Source organism: Mustelus asterias, chromosome 25, assembly GCF_964213995.1.
Source record: "Mustelus asterias chromosome 25, sMusAst1.hap1.1, whole genome shotgun sequence".
Lineage (NCBI taxonomy): Eukaryota > Metazoa > Chordata > Chondrichthyes > Carcharhiniformes > Triakidae > Mustelus > Mustelus asterias.
In genome coordinates, this window is record NC_135825.1 from 10,939,810 (window position 1) to 10,958,863 (window position 19,054).

The 19,054-nt window shown below is 45.3% G+C and overlaps 1 protein-coding gene across 4 annotated transcripts in view; it reads right to left on the reverse strand.

Annotated features, from left to right (window-relative positions):
- The window catches only part of sox13 (SRY-box transcription factor 13), a 212,765-nt gene that overhangs the window by 23,497 nt on the left and 170,214 nt on the right, over positions 1-19,054 (reverse strand). For 3 of the 4 annotated variants that reach the window (XM_078242110.1, XM_078242113.1, XM_078242111.1), the window contains 6 exons: positions 18,601-18,773; positions 13,224-13,292; positions 12,081-12,198; positions 9,261-9,346; positions 3,865-4,030; positions 304-342 (listed from right to left, as the gene is read on the reverse strand). In XM_078242110.1, coding sequence (XP_078098236.1) covers positions 304-342; positions 3,865-4,030; positions 9,261-9,346; positions 12,081-12,198; positions 13,224-13,292; positions 18,601-18,773 — 651 coding nt within the window. The remainder of the gene's footprint in view (positions 1-303; positions 343-3,864; positions 4,031-9,260; positions 9,347-12,080; positions 12,199-13,223; positions 13,293-18,600; positions 18,774-19,054) is intronic. The other variant, XM_078242109.1, reaches the window with a different exon arrangement.

The window sequence follows — 19,054 nt, forward strand, 5'->3', positions numbered from 1 at the left end:
TAAATTGAGTTTGTGTCTTTGTGCCCTGTTTGTGAACAGAACTCCCACTCACCTGACGAAGGGGCAGCGCTCCGAAAGCTAGTGGCTTTTGCTACCAAATAAACCTGTTGGACTTTAACCTGGTGTTGTGAGACTCCTTACTGTGTTCTCCTATGTTTGAGCAGGGCAGTGGGTCAAACGGTGGCTTTTGACTCATTGCTGGGGAATCGCGCTGCATTCCCCAATACATCAACAAGGTAAACAACAGCATTAAGGTGTTCTATCCAACTTACAAACAAGGTTAAAACATAAAAATTTACTGACCCCAGTGATTCCTCCAGAAAACTTCTTTACTTATCATTTCTATTGAAGAAAGGCAGTTGAAAAGGAGAGTTAGTACCCTATTAAACACAGATCTGAGCTAAACCCCACCCAACATATCACCGCGTACAGAAACACAGCCACCTACTGCCATGTGCATTAGGTGCAACGCTGGTCACTTGTACACACAACTTCACACCTGCTTTTTAACCTGGTTGAAGTTGGCGACGCCTTTGGAGCAAATGATTCAAAAATAGAACAAATATCGACAGGTTGAAAAGTTTTTTTTTAAAAGATGCATTTGTCAATCTTTCTTTGAGGATGCCCGCTGTGCATTATGGGTGATAAGGGAACAGATGCACCATTTCATTACGAACAGTGTAACAGAGAAAACTTCCTCCTCTTCAGAAAGTTTGGAACCACACAAACGATGGGGGGGGCGGGGGTGGGATTCACGGTTACAAGCCTCTGGATGGAGACTTCTGTCACCCTTGAGGGCACCACGTACTGATTGTCAAGCACAGAAAAAACACACTCTTGCAGGGAGAATGCAGAAAGATCAAGGCGGCCTGCAAGAGTCCACAGATATTGGGCAGGATTTTCCACAAAATATGGCTGTTGTCAGGTTCTGATGAAAACTGGCGTGTTAGGAACACAGTAAGAAGTTTAACAACACCAGGTTAAAGTTGGACTTTAACCTGGTGTTGTTAAACTTCTTACTGTGTTTACCCCAGTCCAACGCCGGCATCTCCACATCGTGTTAGGAACAGGCAGATTTTCTCTCCAGATGGTCTCCTGACAAAGAAAACTCTTGGGAGAGGGGAGGGCGTGTTTTGCACCATCATAACTGCAGGGCAGGGCCTAAAGACGCCAGCAAAACCAGCTCCAGGGAGATCCAGAGATCACCCTTTTCAAAGGTTACCTCAATCTCAAAGTGAAGAGACAGCCCCCCCTCCCCCCACCCCCCTACCAACCCTATGGACATCAGGATCCCCAGAAACAAAAGGGAAGACCCCCAACTCTCTACCTCAGAGGACCAACCTCCCCCCATCACTAAAGGTTCGGGTCATTCCCCACCCCCTGCCCCTAAACCACACAGGCATCAGGGTGACCGCAACCCTCTTCCCCCACCGCATTCAGAGCATTGGACCCCCCCAACCCCCAAGTCACTGGCGTCAGCCACCCCCCCCCCCCTCTTAATTGCCAACAGCAAGGCATGTCCCCCTCCAGAAATAATGGGACACCCCACTATGGATCTGACTGCTGGCCTCACCAACTGGCAATGCCGGGGTGCCAGGCCATATCCTTGACCACCCGGAGGCTACACTGGCCTCTCCCCACCCCGGCGTGGCCACCTGACAGAGCTGTGGCGATTCCTGCCGGCGTTATGCCATGCCGGAGTGAGAACCTCTGATGTTCCCGGATGGTGTAGCGTTAAACCACTTAATTGGATGCGAATGAATCTAAATTAATTCAAATCAAGTTCACCCCCTTCTCATTCGGAGATGTCTCTGCCGCAAATCCCACACTGGCCGACCTACTCAAGAGTTTCTGGCTACGAAGGGATTTGCGCCCGTGATAGACGAGCCTGGAAATTCCCCCCCCCCACCACCCCCCGAATTAATTTCCACCTGAATACATCATCGGTGGAGGTATCCGAGAAGGTTGGGTGAAAGATTGGCAAGCGGGTAATATAAATTACAGGAGCACTTGCCCAAAAAAAACCCCCATCTGAATGGCCACAGTTGGCCTGGATGAATGCACTGGGGGTGCAGTGGGCACATGGCAGAGTTTCCCATCTGGGAAAAAGCGTCAGTGGACTTACCAGATATGCTGCAATGATTGGTTCAAGTATGTATGGGTGGAGAGATCGAAGAGCTTTGAGAACTGCTAAGTCTTATAAAAGGAGGAAATTGATTTTTTTCAAGGCCATTTTAAGAATGAAAGAGACGTAGAAGCGATCAGATGAAGTAGCCAAGTATCCACATGAACAAGGGATGACTAAAAGGTAGAATCATCAAAAGCTAAGAGCTGCTAGATTTCCGATAGACACGAGAAAAGCATGGCATAGCAGAAAGGAAAATAAACAAGAGTTTTGTTGCCCCGAGGAAAGGCAGAAAATCAAGATAGTGATGTCACCAGCGAGGGAACTGAAGAACTGGAGGTGCAAGATCTAAGAGAAGTTGACAAAAGAGCCTAGATGTATGATAGTAATTAATGAGTGTGGATGTTTAATGAGGGACTTCCCATCTCAGTGCTGTTCATTTAGCTGGAGTTTGCTGGAGTTTCATAACAAGCAACCCTGGAAGTCAAATCTTCTGTGTACCCTCCCTAACGGCATTGTGGGTCAACCCACAACACATGGACTGCAACAATTCAAGATGGCGGCTCACCACCACCTTCTCAAGGGCAACTAGGGATGGGCAATAAATGCTGGCCAGCCAGCGACGCCCATGTCCCATGAATGAATACAAAAAAAATTAACCCTCACTATACAGTGTCCTGCTGCCAATAACTCGAACCGCAACTTCACACGGTAAAGCGACACAATTTGTGCAAATACATCTCAAAAGATTTTTAATCAAGTTGAGGTTTCAGATGCACATCATCAGAATGTGACGTTGGCACAAGATGTGTTATAATTGGGAAGCTTTGTATAAATCAGTGCTTTGTTGATCAAGTTTGCCAAAAAGACCCGTTCTTCAGAAAGAAAATGGGCGGAATTTTCCCCGTTCCACCCACCACGCCAATTGTTAGCGGGCCGAACATGGACCGTGAAGAGGTCCGTTGACCTCGGGCGGGATTTTCCAGTCTTGGGGTGAGCGTGGCCGGAAAATCCCGCCCAGTGTTAAGCCGGCCGATGTGTCGTTCCGACAGTGGCACTTTATCATTGTCCCTCTTCACTGCAGAAAACAAAAATTAAAATCAATCGCGCAGCTGTTTAAAAGAAAAGACCAAAGTTTGGTTCAAATTATGTGTCATGATGTGGAGATGCCGACGTTGGACTGGGGTAAACACAGTAAGAGTTTTAACAACACCAGGTTAAAGTCCAACAGGTTTATTTGGTAGCAAATGCCATTAGCTTTCGGAGCGCTGCTCCTTCGTCAGATGGAGTGGATATCTGCTTACTCAAATTATGTGTAGCAGTGCTGTCCTGGACAAGCAAGTGTTATGAGGGAGAAATAGATGTTTTTGGAGACAGTAGAGGTTGTGTATGAGTTCCAGTTAAGATCAGGTGAAATAGCCAAGAATATCAATGGATAACGGTTGATCAAAGGTAAATCCAATGAAAGTACGAGCTGCTGGGTGTGGGTAAGACACTTGCTCATGTTGGGGTATCGATTCTGCAAGCTCCGATAGTCAGCCTTTTAGTACTTTGCCCATATTGCCATGTGAGAGCCTAATGATGCTGACAGGCTATTTAACTATAGAGGCATCACAGCTAAAAGTATGTGACTGAATGGGCAACAATGTCACAGGCAGGAGCAGACTGCTCTCCCCCCACCCCATTACTCCCCATCAAAGGCAGCAGAATCACAAAGACTTGCGCAAGTCTTCCCTTACCTCTGGTTAACAAGGATGTTGGTGTGCTGGATTGTAACTCTGTTGGCATCACATAGCTTGATGGTGAGGGCCCTCTCCTGAGTTTGGCCTGGGGAGGTGAGGGAGACTTTGAAACGTCCGTACCTTTAGTCTTCGCTGTCAAATTCAGTGGCTGAGAGGCTTCCTCCTTGAAAGAAAGGCAAAGATTAAATTAGATTGGAGGGAGCTTCGACAAAGGGTCATCTGGACTCGAAACGTCAGTTCTCTTTTCTCTCCTTACAGATGCTGCCAGACCTGCTGAGATTTTCCAGCGTTTTCTCTTTTGGTTTCAGATTCCAGCAGCCGCAGTAATTTGCTTTTATTATTAAATTAGGTCGGGGCGGCACGGTGGCGCAGTGGTTAGCACTGCTGCTTCACAGCTCCAGGGACCCGGGTTCGATTCCCGGCTTGGGTCACTGTCTGTGTGGAGTTTGCACATTCTCCTCGTGTCTGCATGGGTTTCCTCCGGGTGCTCCGGTTTCCTCCCACAGTCCAAAGATGTGCGGGTTAGGTTGATTGGCCGTGCTAAAATTGCCCCTTAGTGTCTTGAGATGGGTAGGTTAGAGGGATTAGCGGGTAAATATGTAGGGATATGGGGGTAGGGCCTGGGTGGGATTGTGGTCGGTGTAGACTCGATGGGCCAAATGGCCTCTTTCTACACTGTAGGGTTTCTATGAAATTAGATTTTCCACCCAACGTACAGGTTTTATCACAACTGAAGTTGAGGTATCATAGAAAGACAATCGAAGAAAAAAATCCTTCTCAACATTCCAGCAAATCTCTGAAGTTAAGGACTTCTTTCTAATCAGCTTCAGATTCTACCCAATATTTCCTTGATAAGAATCACTCCACCAGTGATCTTGCATTTAAACAAAGAACTATTTGTGAACTATTGGTATCGAGATCATGAGCAGCTCTGTGGCACAGCGGTTAGCACTGCTGCCTCACAGCACCAGAGACCCTGGTTCAATTCCAGTAACTTACAGGTAACTGTATGTGGATTTAGCACATTCTTCCCATGTCTGCGTGGGTTTCCTCCCGATGCTCCGGTTTCCTCCCACAGTCCAAAGGTTAGGTGAACTGGCTATCATCATTGCGTGGGGTTATGAAGATAGGGCCGGGGTGTAGGTCTTAGTTTTGGAGAGTTGGTGCAGACTCAATGGGCCGAATGGCCTCCTTCTACACTGTTGGGATTTTATGGATTCTATGGGACTCCAATAGCAGGTTCATTGCAACAGAACATCCTGGATGCAGCTGAGATGTGGGAGCATTGAGGGTGAAGGTAGAAAATACAAGGTTGGTATGCAAAATCTTACTCGGGATTCAGACAGGTGGTAACAGGATGAGGATTCCATAGAATCTTTCAAAAGACAACTAGACATGTGCTTGACAGGGACCAAATTGCAGTTTTCTGAGGATAAGGCTGGATGTAGGAACAAAGTTCTGGTTGCATCACAGCTTGGTATGGCTCCTGCTCTGCCCAAGAACTCAAGAAACTACAAAAGGCCATGAACAAAGCCCAGTCCATCACGCAAACCAGCCTCCCATCCACTGACTGTGTCTACACTTCCCGCTGCCGCGGAAAAGCAGCCAGCATAATTAAGGACCCCATGCACCCCCGACATACTCTCTTCCACCTTTTTCCGTTGGGAAAAAGATACAAAAGTCTGAGGTCACTTACCAACCGACTCAAGAGCAGCTTCTTCCCTGCTGCCGTCAGACTTTTGAATGGACCTATCTTGCATTAAGTTGATCTTTCTCTACACTCTAGCTATGACTGTAATACTCCATTCTGCACTCTCTCCTTTCCTTCTCTATGAATGGTTTGCTTTGTCTGTATAGCGCGCAAGAAACAATACTTTTCACCGTATACTAATATATGTGACAATAATAAATCAAATTAAAAGGGCCAGCATAGTTACAACAGGCTGAATTGCCACTTTGTGCTGTTACATTCTATGATTCTAAGTTGGTGTTTTTTTCAATTTTTAAAATGGGGGGCAGGGGGAAATAAAACACCTAATTGGATCACCTGTTCGCTCATCTCACTGCCGTTTGTGGGAATTTGGTGTGTCAAAGTTGGCTGCTGTATTTACCTTCCTAACCGTGAACTTTAGGAAAAGCAGAAAGTTTTCCTGTCAGGTGTTCCTGACTCAAATGGTAGCGACAGACAATAAATGTAATAAATGGCTGCTCTGCTTACTGTGCGTGGGTCACTGCTGCACTTGAATAGCCGCCCAAGTCTGTCTACATAACAGTCCCGACATTTCTTCAGTAATTAATTGCTGCGTCCCTGAGATTCTGATCAGTACCGTGGGCTGTAGGTTTCTTTGTCATTGACCAGAATCTTTCACATCAGATCAGTGCCTCTGGCAATGTTGCTTACATGGAGCCTTGCTTTCGTTTAGGATCTGAAATGTCATGGGAACCATCTCCATGTGAACAAATTGCTTTAACCTCTAGACATTTAAACAGGAGCAGACGGTTGCATTGTCTGTTATTTGTGTTTAATCCTTAATTTAAACAGTGGCTTTGCTTTTGTTCGTGATTTCTACCCCATTCTTTTCAAGCATCAAAGAGGTTGGCTAATTCCTTGTGCATCATTACTTGCAAAACCCAAATCAAAATATCTGTTTTTAGGTGTTAGTCCATGCTTGGGCAGCACTTGTTGAATAATCCTGAGTGTGCTCATAGCAGCACGAGCAACCAATTTAAGAAAATCAGTTTGGGCCCGTAATGTGGCTCATTTACACTTGCTAGAAGCTACTTACATTCATACACAGGGACCTATCCTCTGCAAACAAAAAGAATAAGTTCAAGCCTTGTGCCTTTTTGATTGACCCAGGAACTTGGGGAACCTATCGTCCGTCCCCTGTTGCATTCACCATGGCAACACCTTGGCCAAAGTTGATTTGCCCAGTAATTAGCACCCTTATCTCTAGAAGTGTCAATTGTTGCGATCTTTGATTTGATTTATTATTGTCACGTGTCGGTTTGCAGTGAAAAATATTGTTTCTTGCACGCTGTACAGACAAAACATACCATTCATATGGTGGTTAGCACCGCTGCCTCATGGCGCCTGCAACCTGGGTTCGGTTCTGGGCTTGGGTCACTGACTGTGTGAAGTCTGCATGTTCTTCCCGTGTCTGTGTGGGGGTTTCCTCCGGGTGCTCCGGTTTCCTCCCACAGTCTGAAGGATGTGCTGATTAAGTGCAGTGGCCAGGCTAAATTCTCCCTCAGTGTACCTGAACAGACGCCAAAGTGTGGTGACTAGGGGATTTTCACAGCAACTTCATTGCAGTGTTAATGTGAGCCTACTTGTGACACTTAATAAATAAATTTTAATATAGGGAGAAGGAAAGGATAAGGTGCAGAATACAGTGTTACAGTTACAGATAGTGTGAAGAGAAAGATCAGCTTAAAATGTGATAGGACCATTGAAAAAGTATGACAGCAGCAGGGAAGAAGCTGTTCTCAAGTTGGTTGGTACATGTTTAGTATTCTTGTTAAAAGCAAATTACTGCGGATGCTGGAATCTGAAACCAAAAAAGAGAAAATGCTGGAAAATCTCAGCTGGTCTGGCAGCATCTGTAAGGAGAGAAAAGAGCTGACGCTTCGAGTCCAGATGACCCTTTGTCAAAGCCCTGCTGAGATTTTCCAGCATTTTCTCTTTTAGCATTCTTGCGTTTATCCTGACGAGTTCAAGGTGAAAAGCTTCAGGTGTTGTCTCCCTTTTTTAACAAGGTTTCCCATGAGGCAAAAGGAAGAACTTTGATTGATTAAAGCTCCTGCTGCCCTCCAGATGTCGCAAAGTGTTTTACCACCAATTTAATTATATTTAATTGTAGTCACTTAGAGGTAAACACAGCAGCTAATTTCGGTACAGCAAATTCCGACAAACGGCCATGAGATGAATGACCAGGGGATTCAATTTTGGCGATTTATTTTTAATTTTAAAAATGGAAAGAAACGTCAACTTAGAATCATAGAATCTTACAGCAGAGGAAGCGGGCAATTCAGCCCGTCATGTCTATGCTGGCCCTTTGAAAGATGCTTTCCAATTTGGTCCCACATATCAGCCTTTATCCTCAGAAAACCGCAAATTTGTCCTAGTCAAGCACATGTCCAGTTGTTTTTCTGAAAAATCTATGGAATTTGCTGCCCTTTCCCCTTCCAGGTGATGTATTCCCGAATCTTAACAACCCGGTGTGTGAAGAAATGTATCCTCCTTTCACCTCTTGTCCTGGTTTCGATTTATTTTAAAAAATTTATTTCAAATCTTATGGTCTCTGGTCAAGGTTATCAATCACTTGCCAGAGGAAACCAGTTCCCTCCGCATGTTCCACAAATACTTCTCATATTTTCAAACACCTCTACTAGGTGTTTTGTGTCACTAGGATGCTACCGGGACTTGACGGTTCGAGTTACAAGGAGTGGCCGGACAAACTGGGACTTCTATCCCCGGAGCAGAGGAAGCTGTGGAATGATCTTATAGAGGTCTATGAAATAATGAGGGGCATAGATCAACATCTTTTCCCAAAGGTAGGGGAGTCTAAAACGAGAACGTATAGGTTTGATGCGAGGGGGGAGAGATACAAAAGGATCCAGATGGGCAACTTTTCCACACAGAGGGTGGTGAGTGTCTGGAACAAGCTGCCAGAGGTAGTAGTAGAGGCGGGTACAATTTTGTCTTTTAAAAAGCATTTAAACAGTTACATGGGTAAGATGGGTATAGAGGGATATGGTGTTATCAGCAAATTTAATGACTATATATTCAGTCTCCTCATCCAAGTCATTGTTTTAGATTGTAAATAGCTGTACCTGGCACTGATCCCTGTTCTACTAGTTACAAGGTGGAGATGCCGGCATTGGATTGGGATGGGCACAGTAAGAAGTCTCACAACACCAGGTTAAAGTCCAACAGGTTTATTTGGAATCACGAACTTTCGGAGCATTGCCCCTTCATCAGGCGAGTGATGAAGGAGCAGCGCTCCAAAAGCTCATGATTCCAAATAAACCTATTGGATTTTGTATTGTGAGACTTTTTACTGTGCCCACTAGTTATAGCCAGCCACCCCGCAAAGGATCCATTCACTCTGCACTCAGTTTCTCATTGACTAACCAATCCTCTGTGCTTATATATTACTCCTTGTACCGAGCTCTTAATTTGTGCAGCAACTTTTGATGTGGCACTCTTATTAAATGCCTTTTGGAAATCCAAGTTCACCACATCTACTGGCTCCCCTTTATCCACATTGCTCTTTACTTTCTCAAACATATGAATGCCAGTTGCTGTTTTAAAAAAAAAATCTCAATCCTTCTGAACTCCGGAGAAGAATTTCATGTTATCCACTTCAGTCACAGCTTGGATTACCTACTGGACTCACGTGTGTATGGGCAGGGCTTGGACCTGGAGTTCTCCTCGCTGCTGGGGGAGTGGGCATCAGTTGTAGACCATAATCACCTGGAGGGGGGTAAAGAAAAAAAATCACAAATACATAAAGTCATAACATAACTAAACTGTCCATTGAGACACCAGACTACCGATCACCAACGAGACAAACTACAAATGGTTAAGTTACTGTCCTTTCTTCATTTCAACGCTTTCCCCCTTCCAAAAAGTGTGAGGTTAAGATTTATTGAGCCAATGACTATCCCCAGAACCTCTCTAATAGGTCATTGGTTTAATATTTTGTCACATGTATTGATATACACTGAAAAGTATCATTTCTTGCACGCTGTACAAATGAGGTATACCCGTTCGTAGAGAAGGAAAGGAGAGGGTGCAGAATGTAGTGTTACAGTCATAGCTAGGGCGGAGAGAAAGAGCAACTTGCCACCTACTGCAACAAAAACACCCGGAGGAAAACCAGGCAGACACAGGGAGAACGCGCACATGCCACACAGTCACCCGAGGCCAGAATTGAACCCCGGTCCCTGGAGCTGTGAGGCAGCGATGCCAACCACTGTGCCGTCTTGATCCTTTCTAATTCTGTACACTTGAATTAAATCCCTCCTCAGCCATCCCTATTCTGAACCTGGCTAGAGTTTTCCCATCAGCCAAATTTTTTCCAGTACTGCAACAACCTCATCCAAACTCCCCCTTGTGCTGCCCCAGCTCCAGCCCAGTGTGGCTGTATCTTTACTATAATGTGATCACCAGAAATATACACAGTATACCAGCTGAAGCCAGAATGGTTGTGTTAAACGTGGAGACATCGTCTTGCTGTCTATGAAAGAGTCAAAACATTTAACAGAAGGATTCCACCCGTAGCAGAGTGACGCGTGCATAAGCTCCCCTTTCTATGTTGGGACCTTGCCAAATTCTCCCTCACTGCAGATCACTGCTTTCTTTTGGCATTGGTAAAGACATAGAATCATCGAATCATAGAAACCCTACAGTGCAGAAGGAGGCCATTCGGCCCATCGAGTCTGCACCGACCACAATCCCACCCAGGCCCTACCCCCACACATTTTACCCACTAATTCCTCTAACCTACACATCTCAGGACTCTAAGGGGCAATTTTTAACCTGGCCAATCAACCTAACCCGCACATCTTTGGACTGTGGGAGGAAACCGGAGCACCCGGAGGAAACCCACGCAGACACGAGGAGAATGTGCAAACTCCACACAGACAGTGACCCGAGCCGGGAATCGAACCCAGGACCCTGGAGCTGTGAAGCAGCAGTGCTAACCACTGTGCTACCGTGCCGCCCAATGGGCTGGAATCTTATCACCGGGTACACTGGCAAGATTTTCCCATACCACTGCAGTGAACAGAGATTTGGCTGGCTGCCAAATTCTCTGACCTCATTGTGGCGGGAGCGTGGCGTGAACAGCAGGCAAGATCACGCCCGTGATTTTCAGCCTTTTAAAAAATCTACATTTGCCTGGGATTTTCCGGTTGACACATTTGCAGAAGGTGGCAGCTCTGACCAAGGTCCATTCAGACTTGAAAGGTTGGCTCTGTTCTCTCTCCATGGATGCTGTCAGACCTGCTGAGGTTTTCCAGCATTTTCAGTTTCTGTTGCAGAAGATGGTATTATTTGCAATTGCCCCCAGAAAATACTCTAACCAAACAAAAAAAAGGGGGGCACAAAGATCTCCCTCAAAACAGCCCACTTTGATCCACTCTGAACGACTGCACTGCCTGTTAGTGGCTTCCTCCTCAATGGTAGAGCCCTGTAGAAAATGATTTCCAATGTATGCCTTTTTCTGGAAGTAAGTTAGTTTCATGGCTTCTGACATGGGGAGGCAATGGCCTAGTGGTATTATCGCTAGACTATTAACCTAGAAACTCAGCTAATGTTCTGGGCACCTAGGTTCGAATCCCACCACGGCAAAGGGTGGAATTTGAATTCAATAAAAATAAATCTGGAATTAAAAATCTACTGATGACCATGAAGCTATTGTCGATTTTCAGAAAAAACCCCATCCGGTTCACTCCTGTTCGGGGAAGGAAATCTGCCGTCCTTACCCGGTCTGGCCTACATGTGACCCCAGAGCCACAGCAATGTGATTGACTCTCAACTGTCCTCTGAAATGTCCTCGCAAGCCATTCAGTTGTCAAGAAGGCAGCTCACCACCACCTTCACAAGTGCAACTAGGGGTGGGCAAAAAATGCTGGCCAGCCAGCGACACCCACGTCCCACGAATGTATAAAAAAAAATCCTCGATGAACCAGAGTCTGAGCCACAAGAAACATTTTTATTCTTGCAGAGAGGGAAGCTTTTTAAGTGAAACCTGACTTTTCAGAACACAGCCAGCACTTATCCCTAGTTTCCCGAGGGTAGTTGAGAATTAACCACATTGCTGAGACTCTGGAGTCACATGTAGGCCAGACCAGGTAAGGACGGCAGATTTCCTTCCCTAAAGGATATTAGTGAACTAGATGGGGTTTTCTGACAATCGACAATGGTTACATGGTCATCAGCAGATTCTTAATTCCAGATATATATATATAAAAATGTTGGTCAGCCGGCGACCCCCACGTCCCACGAATAAATTTATAAAAAGCCCATGTCCAATGTTAGAATAGGACAACTGGTAACCAAGGTGATCATCATAAAATTAAAGGATGTAACAGAAGGCCAAATTGCTGCATACAGACTTTTGATGAGATCTCTCACTAGAGACAGATCTCCAGGCAGATTGTCTTGCTTTCATGATCAACATGCGAGATTCAAAGGAACGTACTTGGCTTGCAGGACAGTCCTGGCTGCATTTGCAGCCCCAGCTGGGAGTCGCTTGTGACTGGAAGAGGTTGTGGACTATGAGGAAATGCTGGGATCATCACGAAAGGCAGGTTGACTTGCTAAACCAAGGAAACAATGCAATCATTATAGAAAATTCAATGTTGCTCAATTCGACAAACATCCGAGGCGAACAGAACGAAACGTTTCATCACAATCAAACACAGATTTGCTACCTTCTAGGCTCTAACTCACAATCACTCCTCAAAGGCCATACGTTAACATGTTTTTCACTGGGACTCTGGTTAGAGTTTGGGGCAGCACGGTGGCACAGTGGTTAGCGCTGCTGCCTCACAGTACCAAGGAACCGGGTTCGATTCCCGACTTGGGTCACTGTCTGTGTGGAGTCTGCACGTTCTCCCCGTGTCTGCGTGGGTTTCCTCTGGGTGCTCTGGTTTCCTCCTGCACTTCAAAGCTGTGCAGGTTGGGTGCATTGGTCATTCTAAATTTCCCCTTAGTGTCCCAGGATGTGTAGGTTAAAAGGATTAGTGGGGTAAATATGTCGGGTTATGGGGATAGGGCCTCGTTGGGGTTGTTGTCAGTGCAAACTCGATGAATGGCCTCTTTCTGCACTGAATAGTTTCTATGATTCTATGACCTACTTTGGGTGGCACAGTGGTTAACACTGCAGCCGCACAGTGCCAGGGACCCGAGTTCAATTCCCGACTTGGGTCACTGTCAGTGCGGAGTCTGCACGTCCTCCCGTGTCTGCGAGGGTTTCCTCCGGGTGCTCCGGTTTCTTCCAACAGTCCAAAAGATGTGCGGGTTAGGTGGATTCGCCATGCTAAATTGATCCTTAGTATCAGAGGGACTAGCTAGGGTAAATGCATGGGGTTACGGGGATAGGGCTCGGGTGGGATTGTAGTCGGTGCAGACTCGATGGGCCGAATGGCCTCCTTCTGCAGGATTCTATGATTTAGTTCCCTTATCTACGAAAAATCTAACTCAGCCTTGAATAAATTCAATGACCCAGCCTCCACCACTCACTGGGGAAGGAAATTTTAAAGTCTAACAATCCCTCAGAAGAGAAGAAATTCCTCTTCATCTCCATCTTTCTCTTTCAAACATCAGCTGTTGGATTTCTTACCTGAATTTGCTGCTGCAGGAGGTTAATTTTGTGCTGCTGCTGGATGAGTTGCTGCTGCTGTTTTGCTATCTGTCAAATATCAGAAACAGACAATGAATTTCATTTCCATTGGTGCTAGAATGACTTTAGGTTCTCAATCAGGATTGTGATGTAGCTTTGAACTGTGTATGAGGAAGCCGAGTGTTAAAAGGTCCATTGCTTTCCCTGCCATTGCAAATTCAGGGTGGCACACGGTGGTTAGCACTGCTGCCTCACAGCACCAGGGACCTGGGTTCGATTCCTGGCTTGGGTCACTGTCTGTGCGGAGTCTGCACGTTTTCCTCGTGTCTGCGTGGGTTTCCTCCGGGTGCTCCGGTTTCCTCCCACAGTCCGAAAGACGTGCTGGTTAGTTGCATTGCCCATGCTAAATTCTCCCTCAGTGTACCCGAACAGGCACCGGAGTGTGGCGACTAGGGGATTTTCACAGTAACTTCATTGCGGTGTTAATGTAAGCCGACTTGCAACACTAATAAATAAACTTAAACACTTATTTCCCAATGCAAGAGTAGCTCGTTAAGTATGCCAAACATATAAGTAGTAACATTAGGAACTCTTTGTAAAATTTGCCTCATGACAAAAACTAAGACTTAGATTTCTGTAAGCCTTTCACAACCTCAGGACATCCCAAGCCACTTTACAACCAACTTATGGTGAAATTAAAGTGATAGACACAAAATGGTTAACTGGCACACAAAATGGACTCTGGGAAGGGACATTAAAAGGCACTGACTTTAGGCACAGACAGTTACACAGAGTTAAAACCTGCAGTATCTGAATTGCTGCCGGAAACTGGTCAGACCTGGGGCACTTTAAAACTTGAGATAAAGAGCAGACCCAGAACAATGAGTTTGATAACAAGGTCAGCCACTGATGGGGACATAAATACATAAATGTATGTATATCGAAACCAGTCACTGATAGAGGACATAACTGCATGAATGTATCCATTCTATGTACAATGATGTGTTAACTGTCCATGTCTGTACCTGTCTGCTTGTAACGATGTGTTAACTGTCGATGTCCGTATCTGTCTACTCAACTTGTAACTATGTGTTAACGGCTAATGTCTGTACTGCCTATTGTCTAAAAAGTATAAGAGATACTCAACTACCATTGTGTAGTTGAGGTAGCTGCCAAGTACTGCGGAGTACCAGTGCTTTCTCCCAAAGCTTTGTCCGAAATAAAACTATTATTGAACCTCCAAGTCTGACTCCGAAGTGGTAAATTTCCCACAACACAAACTAAGTGTTTTTTTTTAAGCATAGCCACTGTTGTAACGTAGAAAATATGGCAGCCAATTTGCGCACAGCAAGCTCCCCAAAAACAGCAACGCAACAATGATGAGATAATCTATTTTATTGAAGTTGATTGATGGATGAATATTAGCCAGGACACTGGGGACTCTCAACTCTCCTGCGTAACTGTTTTTTCAAATTCTTTCGTGGGATGTGGCATGAGGGTTGGCAAGGCCAGTGTTTGTTATCCATCCCTAATTAACCTGAACTGAGTGACTTGCTCAGCAGGGGCAGTTAAGAGACAAACACATTGCTGTGGGTTTGGAGTCACGAGTGGGCCAGACTGGGTGGAGATGGCAGTGGTTAGCAGTAATAAATAAACTTAAACTAGGACAGTGCAGCAGACTGAATGTATATAAATTTAATTCAATTTGTGCAATTGAGATGTTGACAACAGCGATATTTTGGAATGAAATCCAGAGTACACATATTATCTTGATCAATTGGGCCAATGGGCTGGTGAATGGGAGATGGAGTTTAATTTAGATAAATGCGAGGTGATGCATTTTTGGTAGATTGAAGCAGGGCAGGACTTACTCAGTTAATGGTAGGGTTGGGAAGAGTTACAAAACAAAGAGATCTAGGGGATCAGGTTCATAGCTCCTTGAAAGTGGAGGCACAGGTGGACAGAGTGCTGAAGGAGGCATTCGGCATGCTTTGTTTCATTGGTCAGAACATTGAAAGAAGTTTAACAACACCAGGTTAAAGTCCAACAGGTTTATTTGGTAGCAAAAGCCACACAAGCTTTCGGAGCTCTGAGCCCCTTCTTCAGGTGAGTGGGAATTCTGTTCACAAACAGAACTTATAAGACACAGACTCAATTTACATGAATAATGGTTGGAATGCGAATACTTACAACTAATCCAGTCTTTAAGAAACAAAACAATGGGAGTGGAGAGAGCATCAAGACAGGCTAAAAAGATGTGTATTGTCTCCAGACAAGACAGCCAGTGAAACTGGCTGTCTTGTCTGGAGACAATACACATCTTTTTAGCCTGTCTTGATGCTCTCTCCACTCCCATTGTTTTGTTTCTTAAAGACTGGATTAGTTGTAAGTATTCGCATTCCAACCATTATTCATGTAAATTGAGTCTGTGTCTTATAAGTTCTGTTTGTGAACAGAATTCCCACTCACCTGAAGAAGGGGCTCAGAGCTCCGAAAGCTTGTGTGGCTTTTGCTACCAAATAAACCTGTTGGACTTTAACCTGGTGTTGTTAAACTTCTTACTGTGTTTACCCCAGTCCAACGCCGGCATCTCCACATCAGAACATTGAATACAGGAGTTGGGACGTCTTGAAGTTGTACAAGACATTGGTAAGGCCACACTTGGAATACTGTGTATAGTTCTGGTCACCCTATTATAGAAAGGATATTATTAAGCTAGAAAGAGTGCAGAAAAGATTTACTAGGATGCTACTGGGACTTGAATGGTTGAGTTACAAGGAAAGGCTGGATAGACTGGTTCTTTTTTCCTGGAGCATAGGAGGTTTAGGGGTGATCCTATAGAGGTCTATAAAATAATGAGGGGCAAAGATCAGCTAGATAGTCAACATCTTTTCCCAAAAGGTTGGGGAGTCTAAAACTAGAGGGCATAAGTTTGAGGTAAGAGGGGAGAGATACAAAGGGATCCAGAGAGGCAATGTTTTCACACAGAGGGTGGTGAGTGTCTGGAACAAGCTGCCAGAGGTGGTAGTAGAGGCGGGTACAATATTGTCTTTTAAAAAGCGTTTAGTCAGTTACATGGGTAAGATGGGTATAGAGGGACATGGGCCAAACGCGGGCAATTGGGACTAGCTTAGGGATTTTTAAAAAGGGGCGGCATGGACAAGTTGGGCCGAAGGGCCTGTTTCCATGCTGTAAACCTCTATGACTCTAATAATGAAAATAAAAGAGATTCACACACAAAAGTGTTCACAACAACTTTGAGTCATTATGGAGAGAGTGAGAAAAGTGATACCAACAAAACAAGTTTCAAATATCTTTGTTAAATCTAAAAGATGTTCATGTGGAAAGCTCATCATTCTCGAGCTGCTAATGGGACTGTCCGGGGGAGGGGGGGGAGAAAATGAAGAGAGAGCGAACAAACAGGAAGTCTGTGATGGGGTGGAAGGCAGGAATGATTAAATAAAATAAAGCGACGATGGTGCAAGGCCAAAAAGAAGAATGTTAATGGAACTCTTTCTCTCTTTGTAGTTGGTTCCTGATTAAGCATTTTCAGCATTTCTTGACTTTGATATTGTAGATTTACAATATTTTGCATTTGTACTAATGATATTCGACTGTTGCATTAGGGAATTCAATCCAGTGGAACCTAATGGGATGAGGTTTAATCCATCCAACAAGGGAGTCAGTGGATTAGTAGTCATATCATGGGACGAGTAATTCAGAGGCTCAAGAGACATGGGTTCAAATCCCACCACGGCAGCTGGTGGAATTTGAATTCAATTATTAAAACTTGGAATATAAAGCTTGTCTCAGGAATGGCGACTAAGAAACCATTGTTAATTGTCATTAAAAAACCCATCCGGTTCACTAATGTCCTTTAGGGAAGGAAAGCTGCTGTCCTTCCCTGGTCTGGCCTACCTGTGACTCCGGAGCCACAGCAATTTGGTTGACTCTTACTGCCCCCTGAAATGGCCTCGCAAGGTGGCTTTGTCCCAGAGTAAGAGTTCCTGGGTTTGTGACTGTATTTCACCACAGGTAGGTCAGGAGCAGAGTGGATTGTCTACCACACAAGAGAAGAAGGTGTCCACACTGGGCTTGAAACGGTGACCACGACAACTTACTTTGTTGAATGGGGCGATGAGGGAGAAGTTTTAACTTGAAAACCACATGGGGGCAGGAGAGAAAAATACAGAAGAAAGGAAGATGGTTGTGGTGGTTGGAGGTCAACCATCTGAGCTCCAGGACATCACCTCAGGAGTTCCTCAGGATTAGTGTCCTAGACCCCCACCATCTTCAGCTGCTTCATCAATTCTTTCTGGTTGTATCACAGCTTGGTATGAATCCTGCTCTGCCCAAGACTGCAAGAAGCTACAAAAGGTCATGAATGTAGCCCAATCCATCACGCAAACCAGCCTCCCATCCATTGACTCTGTCTACACTTCTCGCTGCCTCGGAAAAGCAGCCAGCATAATTAAGGACCCCACACACCCCGGACATTCTCTTTTCCACCTTCTTCCGTCAGGGAAAAGATACAAAAGTCTGAGGTCATGGTACCAACCAACTCAAGAACAGCTTCTTCCAATAATAAATCAAATCAAACCTTCCCTCCAACACAAAGGTTAGAAGTGGAGATGTTCGCTGACTTTTACGCAATGTTCAGCACCACTCGCCACTCCTCAGATACTGAAGCAGCCCATGTCCAAGTGCAGCAAGACCTGGGCAATATCCAGACTTGAGTTAACAAGTGGCAAGTAACATTTGTGCCATATACATGCCAGGCAATGACCATCCCCAACAAGAGAGAGAGTGGCATGGTGGTTAGCACTGCTGCCTCACAGTGCCAGGGACCTGGGTTCGATTCCCGGCTTGAGTAACTGCCTGTGCATTCTCCTCATGTCTGCATGGGTTTCCTTCAGGTGCTCTGGTTTCCTCCCACAGTCCAAAGATGTGCGGGTTAGGTTGACTGGCCGTGCTAAATTGAACCTAGTGTCAGGGGGATTAGCAGGGTAAATGTGTGGGGTTACGGGAGTAGGGCCCGAGTGGGATGTGGCCGGTACAGACTCGATGGGCCAAATGGCCTCCTTCTGTACTGGGGGAGTTCTATGATTCTATGACCTTAAAAATTACTAACACTTCAAAAAGATAATTGATTGTGTGTTTCTTTGGGATATTTCTGAGAGACATGTCAAGATACCAAGTTTGTTTTCCCATTATACTGTAACCCCCTTCCTTATTCTCTCTCCTGCTACCTCACGAAAAATTCTTCCAAAGATATTCACTGTAAGATTGCGAATAATGCAACCTCTGGCTTTTATTGAGGCCGCACCGTTCTTGAATCTCTGCCTTGTTCTTCATCCCCTCCACCACCAGCACCTACCTGATCCTGTTGCTGTCGAGCCAGTTCCATCTGCTGCTGCTGCTTCTCAAACAACATGGCTGCCATGTTCTTCTGCTCTGCGTGAGCCGTCAGCAGCTGCTCCCGGAGACTGGACAGCTGGTTTATCATCACCAACAGCTGCAGTTCCTTCTCTGCCAGGCTCTCTGCTGTCCCTGGCCCAACAAAAAGAAAAAAAAAACTCCGATTAAAAAAAGAAAGCACACAGTTGCCCTTTCAAAGTCATTTTGACACCATTGTTGTTTCCACGACACTTGGAGCTAGGGTTGTTTACCTTCCAGGGATTTTTGCTGTTTGTAATCCATATAAATGATTTGGAGGAAAATGTAACTGGTTTGATTAGTAAGTTTGCGGAGACACAAAGGTTGGTGGATTTGTGGATAGTGACGAGGGCCATCAGCAGGGTATAGATCGGTTGGAGGCTTGGGCGGAGAGA